This window comes from Lutra lutra, chromosome 1, assembly GCF_902655055.1.
Source record: "Lutra lutra chromosome 1, mLutLut1.2, whole genome shotgun sequence".
Taxonomy (NCBI): Eukaryota; Metazoa; Chordata; class Mammalia; order Carnivora; family Mustelidae; genus Lutra; species Lutra lutra.
In genome coordinates this window covers 156126354-156141728 of record NC_062278.1, presented here as the reverse complement: position 1 = coordinate 156141728, position 15375 = coordinate 156126354, and the positions used below count along the sequence as shown (strand labels likewise).

The window sequence follows — 15375 nt, the reverse complement described above, 5'->3', positions numbered from 1 at the left end:
AGATATTCTCTACCATTCTCCCATTTAAAAATTTCGAGACTTTGAGTTTCCTGTGGGGTTTGTATGTTTTATGCAGTGGTATATTTTCCCCCTCTGGAAAGCTATTATCAGATGATGTGTCTGAATGATGACATTGTAGAGTGTTGTGTTTTTGTCATCCTTTAAAATAATTCTGTGATTTGCTAATAGCAGCATAGTGGAACACAGAGACATTTTCATTTTCCTGCCTTTACTGTCCTAGGTAACATTCTTACTACTTCCCCGATTTGAAGATACTGGTGACTTTTGTCATCCTTGATTCATACCTTCTGTCTTTCTCAGCCCCTCACACATATGCATCCCCACACCTATTAGGCCTGAAATCTGTTTGTCTTCCCTGATTTACTAGGCAGAGAAATCATCTGTATTTGTTTAATTGTATACCTCCAACACAATAGCCAACATAGAGTAGACTCTTTAGAACATAGTTTTCATTGAGTCATACTGCATGTTCCTCTCCTCTCAGCGCAGCTGCTGTTGCCACTGTCTGACTGTCATTGCCATTCTCTGACTGCCAATCTTCTATTTGCTCTGGTCTTTTGTATTATCCAGCTGATGACTTTGCTGCTGGTTTTTTCCCTAAAGTATCCATCTCTTCTTGTCAGAGGTATTTTCTGTCTTGAAATGAGAATGTGATCATACCACTTCTCTTAAATACCTTCAGCTTCCCGTTGTCCCAGTGATACCTCCTCCAGTTCATTTGGTGCTGGACGAATTCAACTTCAGCTTGTTCTTCATCCTATTTTACCTTTGGTCATGCTTTTCTGTGTGCCTAAAGAGCACTCTCTCAAGCTTTGTGAATTAGTAAGTTAAGTTATTACCATTTCTCAAATTTGGGCTTTAAAAAATAAGATTTCAGTTTAACTTTTATTTAGAAAACAATCTTTGAATAAAATCTTTTCATACAATTTAAAGATCAAAATAATATTAAAAAGTATAGAGAATGTTCTGTAATGAAAACCCATTCCTGTTTTCTGTATTCTACATCTTGCCCCTTTTTTCTCCACAGGTAACCATTCTTCTTTTTTCTTTTTAAAAGATTTTATTTATTTATTTGAGAAAGAGAGTGAGTGTGCATGAGCAGGGGGAGGGGCAGAGAGAGAGAGAGAGAATTTCAAGCAGACTGTGTGCTTAGAGTGGTACTCACGGTACTCACTGCCATGACCCTGAGAATCATGACCTGGGCCAAAGTCACGAGTTGGATGCTTAACCAAGCCACCCAGGTGCCCCATTCTTTTCTTTTTAAAAAAATTCAATTTATTTAAGTAAATAAAACCCAAACAAAAACAGTTCATCCATTTCTCACACCTCCCCGTGCCCTACCTCTGGCAGCCACCAATCTGTTCTCTGTATCTGTGAGTTTGATTTTTAAATTTTACTTACTTATTTTTAGATTCCACATATAAGTGAGATCATTACGGTGTTTGTTTTTCTCTCTCACTTCTTTCATTCATTTGTAATGCCCTTGAAATCCATCCATGTTGTCACAAATAGCAAAGTTTCATTCTTTTTTATGGCTGAATGATATTTTTCTGTGTATATGTGTAACAGTTTCTTTATCCATTCATTTGTGTGTGTGTATGATAATTTCTTTATCCGTTCATCTACTGATGGACACTTAAGTTGTTCCCATATATTGGCTATTTATTATAAATAGTGCTACAGTGAACATTGGGTACCTATATCTTTTTGAGTTAGTGTTGTTGTTTCTTTGGATAAATACCCAGAAGTGGAATTGCTGGATCATATGGTAGTTCTATTTTTAATGTTTTGAGGAACTTCCACACTGTTTTCCATAGTGGCTGTACCAGTTTACATTCCCACGAACAGTGCCAAAGGTTCCCTTTTCTCCACATCTTTATCAGCACTCATTATTTCAATTTTTGTTTTTTTATAAATAATGGTCCTTTTAACAGCTGTGAGGAGATTGTCTCATTATGTTCTTGATTTGCATTTTTCTGGTAAGTAATGATATAGAGCATCCTTTTATAGACCTGTTGGCCATCTGTGTGTCTTTAGGAAAATGTTTATTTAGGTCTTCTGCCCATTTTTTTTTTTTTAAAGATTTTATTTATCTGTTTGACAGACAGAGATCACAAGCAGGCATGGAGGCAGGCAGAGAGAGAGAGGAGGAAGCAGGCCCCCCGCCGAGCAGAGAGCCAGATGTGGTGCCCAATCCCAGGACCCCAGGATCATGACCCGATCCAAAGTCAGAGGCTCTAACCCACTGAGCCACCCAGGCACCCCCTTCTGCCCATTTTTTAATACGATTTTTTTCTTTTTGCTGTTGAGTTGTATGAATTTTTTATATATTAGCCCTTTATCAAATATCAGCCCTTATCAAAATACCAGATCAAATATTTTCTCTCATTTAATAGGTTGCCTTTCCAGTTTGTTAATGGTTTCCTTTGCTATCAAGAAGCTTTTTAGTTTGTTGGAGTGCCACTTGTTTATTTAGGTTTTGGTGTCAGATTCAAAACCATTGCCACACCTTTGTCAAAGAGCTTACAGCCTTTGTTTTCTTCGAGGAATTTTATGGTTTTACGTCTTACATTCAGATTTTTAATCCATTTTTTAAAAATTTTATTTGAGAGAGAGCACAAGCAGGGGGAAAGGAAGTGGGGAGGTAGAAGCAGACTCCCTGTGGAGCAGAGAGCCCTCTGTGATGTGGGGCTTGATCCCAGGACCCAGGATCATGACCTGAATCATAGGCAGATGCTTAAATGACTGAGCCACCCAGGCACCCCATTTTAAGTTAATTTGTGTATGGTGTGTGATGGTAGTCCAGTTTCATTCTTTTGTATGTGGCTGTCCAGTTTTCTGTGCACAGTTAAATGAAGAGACTATCCTTTTCCCCATTATATGTTCCTGGCTCCTTTGTTGTAACATAATTGACCATATATGCATGGATTTATTTCTGGGCTTTATCCTGTTCCATTGATCTTCATGTCTGTTTTTATACCAATACCATACTGTTTTAATTACTATACCTTTGCAAAAATAGTTTGAAATCAGGGAGTCCTCCAGCTTTGTTCTTCTTTCTCATGATTGCTTTGGTTATTTGGGTTCTTTTGCAGTTCCTTACAAATTTTAGAATTATTTGTCTAGTTCAGTGAAAAATGCCCTTGGCATTTTGATAGGGATTATCTTGAATTTGTAGATTGCTTTGGGTAGGATGGACATGTGACAGTATTAATTCTACCAGTCCATAAGCACAGAGTCTCTTTACATTTATTATGTATTTTTCAATTTCTTTCATCAATGTCTCATAGTTTTCAGAGTACATGTCTTACACCTCCTTGGTTAAATTTATTCTTATGTATTCTTTTATTTTTTAAAGATTTATTTATTCAGTTGAGAGAGAGAGTGCACAAACAGGGGGAGGGCCAGAAAGAGAGAAAGAGAATCCCAGGCAGACTCACTGAGCATGGAACCTGATGGGGTGCTCAGTTTCATGACCCTGAGATCATGACCTGAGCCAAAACCAAGAGTTGGATGCTTAACCGACTGAGCCACCAGGCACCTGCCCCAGTATTTTATTAGTTTTGATGCAATTGTGAGTGGGATTGTTTTCTTAAATTTCTGATAGTTTATTTATTTGTATATAGGAATGCAGTAGATTTTTGTATATTGCCTTTTATCCTACAACTTATTATTTTATTGGTTCTAACAAGTTTTTGATGGAGTCTTTAGGATTTTCTATATATAATATGTACTCTGCAGATAGTGACTGTTTTACTGCTTTCTTTCCTTCTTCCCAGTTTGGATGCCTTTCATTTATTTTTCTTGCCTAATTGCTCTGGCTGGGATTTCCAATTTTATGTTGAATAAAAGTGGTTAGAGTGGGCATCCGTGTCTTGTTCCTGATCTTAGAAGAAAAGGTTTCAGCAAGTATGATGTTTGCTGTGGGCTTGTCATATTTGGCCTTTTCTCTGTTGAGTTACGTTCCTCTGTACCCACTTTGTTGAGAGTTTTTATTATAAATTGTTATTGAATTTTGTCAAATGCTTTTTTGGCATGTATTGAGATAATCATATGATTTCTATCCTTCATTTTGTTAGTGTGTATCACATTGACTGACCTACAAATGTTGAAACATCCTTAATCCCTGAAATAAATCCCATTTGATCATGGCGTATGATCCTTTTAATGTATTATTGAATTTGGTCTGCTATACCTTGTTGAGAATTTTTCTGTTTATGTTTATTAGAGTATGGCCTGTTATTTTTGCATATGCGTGTGGTATCTTTGTCTGGTTTTGGTGTCAGGGTGATGCTGGCCTTTTAAAAGGAGTTGGGAATAGTTCCTTCTGTTTTTGGAAGAGTTTAATTAAGAAAGGTTGGCATTTTTCTTTGAATGTGCAGTATATTCAAAGTGAAGCTGTCTGGTCCTGGACTTTTGTTTATTGGGAGGTTTTTGATTACTGATTAAATCTCATTACCAGTAATTGGTCTGTTCAGATTTTCTACTTCATCATGATTTAGTGTTGGTAGGTTGAATGTTTTTAGGAATGTTTCTGCTGGGTTCTCCGATTTGTTAATAGTTTTTCATTGTAGTGTCTTATGATTCTTGTATTTCTGTGCTATCAGTTATAACTTCCTTTTGATTTCTGATATCATTTATTTGAATCCTCTTTATTTATTTCTCAGTGAGTCTAGATAAAGATTTGTCAATTTTGTATATCTTTTTAGGGAACCAGCTCTTAGTTTCATTGATCAATTTTCTATTGAGTTTTTAATCTTTATATCATTTATTTCAGTTCTAATCTGTTACTTCCTTTCTTCTGCTAACATTGGACTTCATTCATTCATTTTCTAGTTCCTTCTGGTATGTGTAAACTCAGGTTGTTTATTTGAGAATTTTCACATGTCTTGAAATAGGCATTTATTGCTATGAACTTCCCTCTTAGAACTGCTTTTGCTGCATCCTATAAATTTTAGCATATTCTATTTCCATTTTTATATGTCTCCAGATCTTTAAAATTTTTCTTTTGATTTCTGTTTTGACCCATTGGTTGTTCAGTAACATGTTGTTTAATCTCCACATATTTGTGAATTCTCCAGTTTTCTTTGTGTGTGGGGAGGGGTGAGGTTTTTAAAAATTTTGTTTGCATACAGTTGACACAATGCTACATTAGTTTTAGGTATACACCATAGTGATTCAGCTTCTCTATATGTTATGCTACATCCACCATAGTGTAGCTACTATCTATCAACATACAATGCTATTATAGTATTGTTGACTCTATTCCTGGTGCTATCTGTGCCTTCCAGTTTTCTTTGTGTAGTTAATTTCTAGTTTCATATTGTTGTCATTGGAAAAGATGCTTGATATGATTTCAGTCTCCTAACTCTATTAAGACTTGTTTTATAGCCTAATATATGATCTATGTTGGAAAATATTCTGTGTGCACTTGAGAAGAATGTGTTTTCTGTTGCTTTGCATGAAATGTTCTGTATATTTCTGTTAAGTTCATTTGGTCTAAGATGTCATTTAAGGCCATTGTTTCCTTACTGATTTTCTGCCTGGGTGATCTATCCATTGATGTGAGTAGGGTTTAGAGTCCCCTATTATTATTGTATTGCTGTCTGTTATTCCTTTTAGGTCTGTTAATATTTACTTTATGTATTTAGGGGCTCGTATGTTGGGTGCATAAATATTTTTAAATGTTTTGTCTTTTTTTATTGGGTTGACCCCTTTATCATTATGTAGTATCCTTCTTTGTCTCTTATTTTACTGTCTTTGTTTTGAAGTCTTACTTTGATAAAAGTATTGCTACCCTGGCTTTTTTGTTTGTTTGTTTCCATTTGCATGGAATATCTTTTTTCATCCTTTTACTTGCAGTGTGTGTCCTTACATCTAAATGAGTCTCTTGCAGGTGGCATATATATGGGTATTGTTTTTAACTTATTTAGCCATTCTGAATCTCTTGATTGGAAAATTTAGTCCATTTACATTTAAAGTAGTTACTGATAAATATGTGCTTGTTGCCATTTTGTTCATTGTTTTCTGGCTGTTTTTGTAGTTCCTTTCTGTTCGATTCTTTTTTCTCTGTTTTCTTTATATTTTGATGATATTCTTTGGTGGTGTGCTTATCTTTATCTTTTGTGTATTTATTATAGTTTTTGCTTTGTGGTTACCATGGGGCTTACATAGAACAACTTATAACAGTCTATTTTAAGTTGATAACAGTTTAAGTTTGATCCCGTTGTAAAGCTCAACATTATAATCACTCCTTGACATTTTAAATATTTTTTTTAAAGATTTATTTATTTGATAGAGAGACAGTGAGAGAGTGAATACAAGCTGGGGGAGTGGGAGAGGGAGAAGCAGGCTTCCCGCTAAGCAGGGAGCCTGATGCGGGGCTCGGTCCTAGGACCCTGGGATCATGACCTGAGCTGAAGGCAACCACTTAACTGGCTAAGCCACCCAGTCACCCCTATCTTATGTATTCCTTAATTCATTATTGTAATCATAATTATTTTTACTACTTTTGTCTAACTTCCGTCTAGCTTTATAAGTGATTATACAGTAGATGCAACAGCCACCTCTCTCAGTCTTGAAGGATTAGCCTCATGTAGGAGATAAGCCTTATTGTTCAACCCTGCCTCAGCTTTTGGTTGTCTCTTAAACCTTTATGTTTGTCCAAGCAGCGTATTATGTTTTTAATAGTTCTCAGTAGTTGAGGTTGTGCTACCTACCTGTCAGTAGTTCAGAAGGAAGGATCTCAGCACCTAGATTCATGCTGATTGGAAGCCAGACCCTCAGGCATCAGATTTTAAAAATATGCAAACGTATATAGCCTTGTGCAAGCTAGTGTACGCCCTGTAGGCCACCAGAGGCAGGGAATCTGGAGGTGTACCTTGAATGGTGGTCACAAAAATCAGGGTTCCAAATGAAAGTGTGAGCTCTTTTCTGGGTGATACTGGCAAGCTAGAGCAAGGCAGAGGAAGGGAGAGCACCATGGTGGCATCCACTGCCTTTGTTCCCTGAGAGCAGCTCCACAGGCCACAAAATTTGTGCCAAACCTGAAGCCTGCCCCTCAGGCCAAGTTCCAAGACAAGCAAAGAGGCCTCCTTTACAGAAAGATTGGGGGGAAGTTACACTTCAATCCACTGTCTATGTAGTACTCCAGGGGTTGGTAGTCTGCCAAGAACCCTCTCTCCAATTGCCATAGTCCTGTGGGATCCAGGAATGCAAGCTGTCTTGGCCACCAAGGCCAGGTGATCAAGGGGTGTCTCCTGGGCAGTAAGTGGCAAAAATCAGGACACGGAACACAGGTAAAGTTCCCCTCCAGGAGACACTGGTGCTCTGGAGTATGGCAGAGGGTGAGCTCAAAGACGGCTTAAGGAAAGGATTACATTCTGCATTTAGGTGCATGTTTAAGTAGCCGCCTTCCCCTTAGGCCAGTCATGATGATTAACCAATAGGTCTCCTTCACACAAAGTTTGAACTCCTGTGTCTGTTGTCTCTTGCTGTGCCCTTGGGGGTGGTTAGCTATTTAAGAACTTTTTCCTCTGTTGGTTACAGCCCTATGGGATCCTTGGGCACTGTCCACCAGAGCCAGTATAGCTGTGTTCCCGGGCAGCAGATGGAGATTTGTCCCCCTAGGTGGCAGCTGCAAAAATCAGGGCACCAGATGCCTGTAAAAGCTCCCTTCTGGGAGATACTAGTGCTCTGGAACATGTCAAAAGGAGCATGCAAAATGGCACCCGCCAGTCTGCGTCCCCAGAGAGGGCAGGCTCCTAGGTGTGTATGTTAAATTAGATGTCTCCTCTTCAGACCAATGCTTTAATAGAAGCAGGTGAGTCTTCTTCACTTGAAGTCTGGATGTAGTTGGCCACCTCTTCACTGGGCCCTGGTGTGGTTGAATCAGGCACAGGAACCCTTTAAGAGTGCTTCTCAGGGGGTGCCTGGGTGGCTCAGTAGATTAAGGCCTCTGCCTTCAGCTCAGGTCATGATCCCAGGGTTTTGGGATCGAGCCCCGCATCGGGCTCTCTGCTCAGCAGGGAGCCTGCTTCCCCCTTCTGTCTCTCTGCCTGCCTCTCTGCCTACTTGTGATCTCTGTTTATCATATAAATAAATAAAATCCTAAAAAAAAAAAAGAGTGGCTTCTCAGATTAGTGATCTGATTAGTGTTTTGTGGGTCTCAAGATGTGAACCTTTTGGCTTTCAAAGTTAAATATCTGGGGGGCTTGCTCTCAAGTATATATATCTTAAAAGTTGGGATGCTCAATGTGGCTTTCAAACCCTTCAGTCCTCAGAGAGAAATTCTGGGTTTTGAGGTTCCTCTCAGTTGTTGGTTGTCATGCTGGGGATGGGATTTATGACAAGGTTGTGTCAGCATTTCCTACCCACTTCATTGTGGTTTTTTTCTCTCATTTGCCTGATGTGTAGCTGTCACTCAGCCAGGCTTTTTTGTTTTTTATTTTTAAGAGGAAATTGTTCCATATTTAGACTCAGTGTGTCCATGGGAGGAGGTGAGTTCAGAAGTATTGCCACCTTTAACCAGAAATCAATGATTAGTTTCTTTCATGATATTGCTAAACAGAAACAAAAATGAAACGTGTTCTACTTTTTCACTTTTCTACTCAAAAGTTTGCATTTTGAATATTCTTTTCTGTATCATATTGTTTTAACATATAGTTTTTTTTAGAACCCTTTAAATCTTAATTGCACCTAAGTTCTTTGGTACTCATCTGTATTCATTACTTCACTTATAATGTGAATTTTTGTCACATACGCATGTGTGTGTAGGGAAATATTAATGTGTATGTCCTTTCCCCTAGACTGTAAGCATCTGGCAGGCAGGGATTTTGTTACTCATCTCGAGTCTTGAAGACCTAGCCATATACTTGGCACATACTAAGCACTGGTAAATTTGAGGGAGGTGACATGTGGTAGGGCAGGGAAGAATCCAGTTGGGAAGAGGGAGTGATGACATCTCAAAGGAAGAGCTGAGTATTCATGTAAGTGAGTTTAAGTAATAGCCTGGTCCCAACTCAGAGCAGTCCCACTGGGAGGAAGTAGCTTGCTACATTAGATACAAAACTGGTTTCTTTTGACATTGACTGTATTTTAGTGATTTGGCTTTGGCATAATAACTAGTTTTTCAAACATGATTTCTATGCATGTGCATTAACATTCAGGTTAACTGGTTTTCCTTGTTGTTTTTACGTTGAAGTAAACAATACTGTTTTTTTTTTCTCCTCCAAGAAGAACAACAAAGGAATTTACAAAAGTGTTTCTTAAATTAGAAGTAATGAAGAAGGGATTTTTTTTCCTAATTCTTAGCAGGCTTGATTTAGATGGTATCCTACAACTGTCAAAGGAAATGCCAGATATAGCTAACTGTCAGTTAAAATCTGGGCCCAAGGGCACCAGGTGGTTCAGTTTGGTTAAGTATCTGCCTCTTGATTTTTTTTTTTTAAGATTTTATTTATTTATTTGACAGAGAGAGATCACAAGTAGATGGAGAGGCAGGCAGAGAGAGAGAGAGAGAGAGGGAAGCAGGCTCCCTGCTGAGCAGAGAGCCTGATGCGGGCCTCGATCCCAGGACCCTGAGATCATGACCTGAGCCGAAGGCAGCGGCTTAACCCACTGAGCCACCCAGGCGCCCCCTGCCTCTTGATTTTGGTTTGGGTCATGATCCCAGGATTGTGAGATTGAACCTCATGTCTGCCTCCCTGCTCAGTATGGAGTCTGCTTAAGATTCTCTTTCTCCTTCTGCCCCCTGCCCTCCACCCCTGGCTCTTTCACCAATCAATCAGTCAATCAATCAGAAAGAAAGAGAGAGAGAGAAAGAAAAGAAAATAGGATAGAATAGAATAGAATAGAATAGAATAGAATAGAATAAAATAATATAAAATCTGGGCCTAGTTGAATATGTAGCTGTAGAGGTGATTCTTTCAAAGGTGCCTAAACCACAGTAACAAGACATCCACACAGGATATTCCATGCTAGACTGAAAACTGTAAACCAAGACTTTGGGTAGTAACATATTTATAAGAGTTTGTGGTTGATGGTGTTTTAGGAATAGAGGCCGGGTACAAGTGAGCCTCAGCAGGGAGATGGCTCCAAGTGAGCCTCAGTGGGGAGATGTCTAAGGAGGCTGGTTACTAGACATCTTTGCTTTGCTTATGTTGCCAGAAAGAGTTTGTTCTTTTTCAGTTGGTCTAAGTTTCATGACCAGTGGTATTTCAAAGTATATTTTCCAAGTGTCCTTACGGTTCATTGCCTTATTTTATGTCATTGGGCCTCTCTCTATTTGTTTTTTGAGGATCATGTTTCTTGGTTCTGTCAAGTCAGCATCTGTTAAATCAGATACTCATTTGTTGCTGTTTTTCCTGTTCAGTCTCTTACTCAGCAAACACTTGTCCTGTCTTCATTACTCAATCTGATCAATATTCCAATTCCAAATGTTCTTTTAGCACAAGGGTTATTACAAGATTTATAAGAGCAAGAAGAGGTCTGGATTGCTCTGTATAATAAATCATGGCAGTTACTAAGATAAATGAAGAAATGTAGAATGGGCAATAGCCTTTACTAGGGCAGTCAAAACAGAAGAGAGAGATGATTTGTATACCAAATTTTCTAAGTAGGATTTTTGGACCAATAAGTCACATATACTTTTGCAGGCTTGTCTGTTTTTTTTTTGTTTTTTTTTTTTTTGCAAAGTTCAGGGCAAATGGAGAGATTACATGGTTTTTAATACATTACACAATGGTTTTTTTTTTTTTGTTTTTTGTTTTTTGTTTTTTCCCAAAAATAGAGTTTAGTTGAACATTTTACCTTAAAGAACCACTGGTGTGGTTTGGGGACAGATGTATAGGTGTTCAGGTTTGCTGAGCCAGGACAAAGAATCATTTCCTGATTTACACAGCTTATCTGAAGGGTTGAGAAAAACCTCCACAATGTCTTGTGATCAGTAAGTTGTGGGCTGGTTGATCAGTGCTGTGCCTAACAGTATCTCCTACTTTGTATTAATGGATATTTTCTGGAAATCAAATCCTAATGTAGAAAAGGGCAGAGTCCCTAACGCACAGGCTCTGTGTTCAAGTTCTGTCACCACACTGTTACATACCTGATGGTCAAGCCTGGGAACCCTAGCTTAAGGGAGAAGAAACTGCTTAATGGACTTTATGGGGTGGGGACAGAGTTGGGGAGGGGACAGTAGTATGGCGGGAATAGCGGCGTTGGTGTTAAAAGTGGGACATGAACGGGACTGGAAGAGATTATGCTGAGTGAAATAAGTCAAGCAGAGAGAGTCAATTATCATATGGTTTCACTTATTTGTGGAGCATAACAAATAGCATGGAGGACAAGGGGAGATGGAGAGGAGAAGGGAGTTGAGGGAAATTGGAAGGGGAGGTGAACCATGAGAGACTATGGACTCTGAAAAACGATCTGAGAATTTTGAAGGGGTGGGGGGTGGGAGGTTGGGGGCACCAGGTGGTGGGTATTGTAGAGGGCACAGATTGCATGGAGCACTGGGTGTGGTGCAAAAATAATGAATACTGTTATGCTGAAAAAAAAAAAAATCTATACATTGAAAAAAAAAAAAAAGTGGGACATGAAGGAAGGTGTTTGAGCATAGTCGCAAACAACAATAGAAACAGTGGTTTGTGTCTCCAGAAATATTTAGGTATTTGTTTCTCCTTCAGAGGTAGTTTTCTCAATACTCTGTTGCGTCTATGATGTTCTTTTTGCTCTGTTCATTAGCACTTTTTCTTTTTTTATCCTAAAGGCTCGTGAAGAAGAAATGACTGCTAAAGTAATGGACCTGCAGACTCAGCTGGAGGAGCTACAGAATAAGTACCAGGAAAGGCTGCAGCAGGAGGACAGCCCTGGCAATGACAAAGTGAGAGGAACTGGACTCTGAAATCTTATCACTCTCTTAAGACTAAAACACTTAAATTTTTATTTTCTTGTTATTTCATTTTATTCCTTTTTATTGTTTCTTATAGACTTTAGTGTAGAATATACTCATTTTTTTCTTTTCCCTTTTCAGATAACAATTATGGAGTTACAGGTAAGTCATTGAATTTGACTGAAAACAGTATATTTTCAGGAGTATTTTGTGGGTTTTTTTTCTTAAAGATTTTATTTATTTGAGAGAGAGCACAAGTGGGGGGTGGGACAGGGGCAGAGGTCCAAGCAGACTCTCCATTGAGCTGGAAGCCCGATGTGGGGCTCAATTCCAGGATCCTGAGATCACGACATGATCCGAAGTCAGGTGCTTTACCAGCTGAGCCACCCAGGTGCCCCAGGAGTATTTTGTGTTCTAAAAGTTAAAAACAAAGATAATTTACCAGGCAATGATGAAACGCATATGCATTTCAGATCTGACTTCTTGTTTTTTTAGACACAACTAGCACAGAAGACTACTCTAATCAGTGATTCAAAGTTGAAAGAGCAAGAGTTCAGAGAACAGGTACAGGTTTAATTGTTGCCTTTTATTTTGAACTGACTTAATTTATGTTTTTATGTACTTGGATCTCATTTAGCTAATTTTTAAAAACGAACTGATATAATACTCATTTAATAGCTGGCTTTGCAGTTTTGTCTTACACAAGAAATTTTATTTCCAAATATGAAGTTGCTGGAGGATATCTCTTAAATTCATGATCACATGTATTTAAACAAGAACATTGCATCTTATTCTTTCTAGTGTTTAACATCTTGGATAAAATTATGTGTTTATTTGCAATGACTTAAGTTTTAAAAAAAGATGCTTTTGTTTTTATCAGAGGGAAAATCTGTTGACATAATCTTTACTACTTTTTCCTAGTAGTTAAATTGTCTTGATATAATAAATTTTATCCATATATTATCCAGTAATTAGATTTAAATAGGACTGTGTTTATATGTCTAGAAGGATGCATAAGCATGAAAATACCAGTATGTGAATCTGTGGTGCATCATCTGCAGTAGTCTTTTTTTCCAAATTCTGGAGGAATAGTGATACAAGTCAGCAGGCTCTTTGAAGGTTACATCTCCAGGGATTTTCCAGTTTTTGTTTTGTTTTGTTTTAAAAATTATTTATTTGAGAGAGAGAGCACACATCCAAGCAGGAGAGGGACAAAGGGAGAAGGAAAGGGAATCTCAGGCAGCTTTCCCACTTAGTGCAGAGCCCAACATGGGGCTTGATCTCACAGCTCTGAGATCATGACCGGGGCTGAAATCTAGAGTCTAGTGCTTAACCGACTCAGCCACCCAGGTGCCCTAATTTTCCAGTTTTCTTAAAAGTCATACATACAAAAATCTTGCCAGTTGTTGAAATTAGGTAATGGATAGATATATATGGGCATGGATTGTACTATATTCTCTGTGGTCAATTATGTTTGAAAACTTTTACAATATATACATTTTTTAAATCATAAAAATAGATGCTAAGTCCCAATGCTACTTTATTTTTTTTCTGTTTCCCAGTGGTTTATCTTTTCTCATTTATTCTCAAGGTTACTGCTTTAAAACTCCCTTCTTATAGCATCCTCAAATCTTTAAACTGTGCTAGCATGGCAATTTTTGTATTAGTTATTTTTGTGGTGGTGAAACACACATAAAATTGACATTTTGACCAATTTAAAGTGCATAGTTGATTGACATGTAGTTCATTCACAGTGTTTTGAAAATTATTATCTAGTTCCAGAACATTTCATCACACCCTATAAGGAAACTCATACCTGTGAAGCAATACTCCCCATTACCTCCTGGCAACTACTAACTAATCTAATCCTGCGTCTATAAATTTGCCTCTTACAAGTATTTTATATAAATAAAATCACATAAAACATAACCTTTCTTATCTGGCTTATTTTACCTAGCACAGTGTTTTTAAGATTCATCAGTGTAGCATGTATCAGTACTTTATTCCTTTTTTTTTTTTTTTTTAAGATTTTATTTATTTATTTGCCAGAGAGAGAGGGAGAGAGAGCAAGCACAGGCAGACAGAATGGCAGGCAGAGGCAGAGGGAGAAGCAGGCTCCCCGATGAGCAAGGAGCCCGATGTGGGACTCGATCCCAGGACGCTGGGATCATGACCTGAGCCGAAGGCAGCTGCTTAACCAACTGAGCCACCCAGGCGTCCCTACTTTATTCCTTTTTATGGCTGAATATTATTTCATTATAAGGATATACCTATATACTTCATTCATCAGTTTATGAATGTTTGGATTATTTCTTCCTTTTGGGTATTACGTATAGTGCTGTCAGGAACATCCTGTACAAGTTTTTATTTGAGCACCTATTTGCAGTTCTTTGGGGTATATACCCAGGAATGGAACTGTTAGATCATTTGGTAATTTTATGTTCAGCTTTTCTGATGAACCACCAGAATACATAGTGGCACCATTTTACATTCCCACTAACAAATTCATATAAGGATTCTTATTTTTCCACATCCTCACCAACAAGTTGGTATGAACTATCTCATTATGGATTTAATTTGCATTTTTCTAATGACTAAAGTTGGACATCTTAATATCTGCTTGTTGGTCATTTGTATGTATTATTTGGAGCAACTCGTTTAAGCCCTTTGCTCATTTTTTAGTTGGGTTATTTGGTTTCTTGTTCAGTTGTATTCTTTATCTATTCTGAGTACAAGTCCCTTATGAGATAAGGAATTTGCAAGTATTTTGTCCATTCTGTGGGTGTCTTTTCACTTTCTGATAATATCATTTGAGGCACAAAAGTTTTACTTTTGATAAAGATCATTTTGTATATTTTCTCTTTTATTCCCTGTGCTTTTAGTGTCATATCTAAGAAACCATTTATATTAATTATATATGCCTGTATTCTGTCTTTTAAGTATGAAAGAATCTAGTAGCTATAGCAGTCCTTTCTTTTACATATGGTTTCCATATTAATCTTATGATATGATTTGAATATTTGTTACTTTTAGATTCACAATTTAGAAGACCGTTTGAAGAAATATGAAAAGAATGCATATGCAACAACTGTGGGGACACCGTACAAAGGTATGAATGATCTCTCGTGTTATCCATGGTTCTCTCTTATTGCTGGATTTATGGAGGAGTTTTATTTTTGTCTTTGCTAATCTGCTCTTTACAATGAGTATATTTTACTTTTGTAATTCACCAGTAACAGCTAGTTTTAAGGAAGGAATGATAGTAATCTAAAATAAAAATAACGCATATTTGTTACCAAAAAAAAAAAAAAATCAAAACAGTGCTGCAGTGTGTAAGTGGAACTGCAGGTTCTCACTTTATTCTGCACTCTCCAGATGGAACCAACCTTTATGTATATTTTTTCCAGACTCTTCTGTATGTTTGCAAACACTTACATAATCTACGACATGTACTCATACAGACAGTT

General features: G+C 37.7%; 1 protein-coding gene across 8 annotated transcripts in view; it reads left to right on the top strand.

Moving 5' to 3' along the window:
- GOLGA4 (golgin A4) overlaps positions 1–15375 on the top strand; it is a 128312-nt gene that overhangs the window by 90695 nt on the left and 22242 nt on the right. For 7 of the 8 annotated variants that reach the window (XM_047740740.1, XM_047740766.1, XM_047740756.1 and 4 more), the window contains 4 exons: positions 11786–11899; positions 12050–12070; positions 12404–12472; positions 14942–15017. In XM_047740740.1, the coding sequence (XP_047596696.1) occupies positions 11786–11899; positions 12050–12070; positions 12404–12472; positions 14942–15017 (280 nt within the window). The remainder of the gene's footprint in view (positions 1–11785; positions 11900–12049; positions 12071–12403; positions 12473–14941; positions 15018–15375) is intronic. The other variant, XM_047740732.1, reaches the window with a different exon arrangement.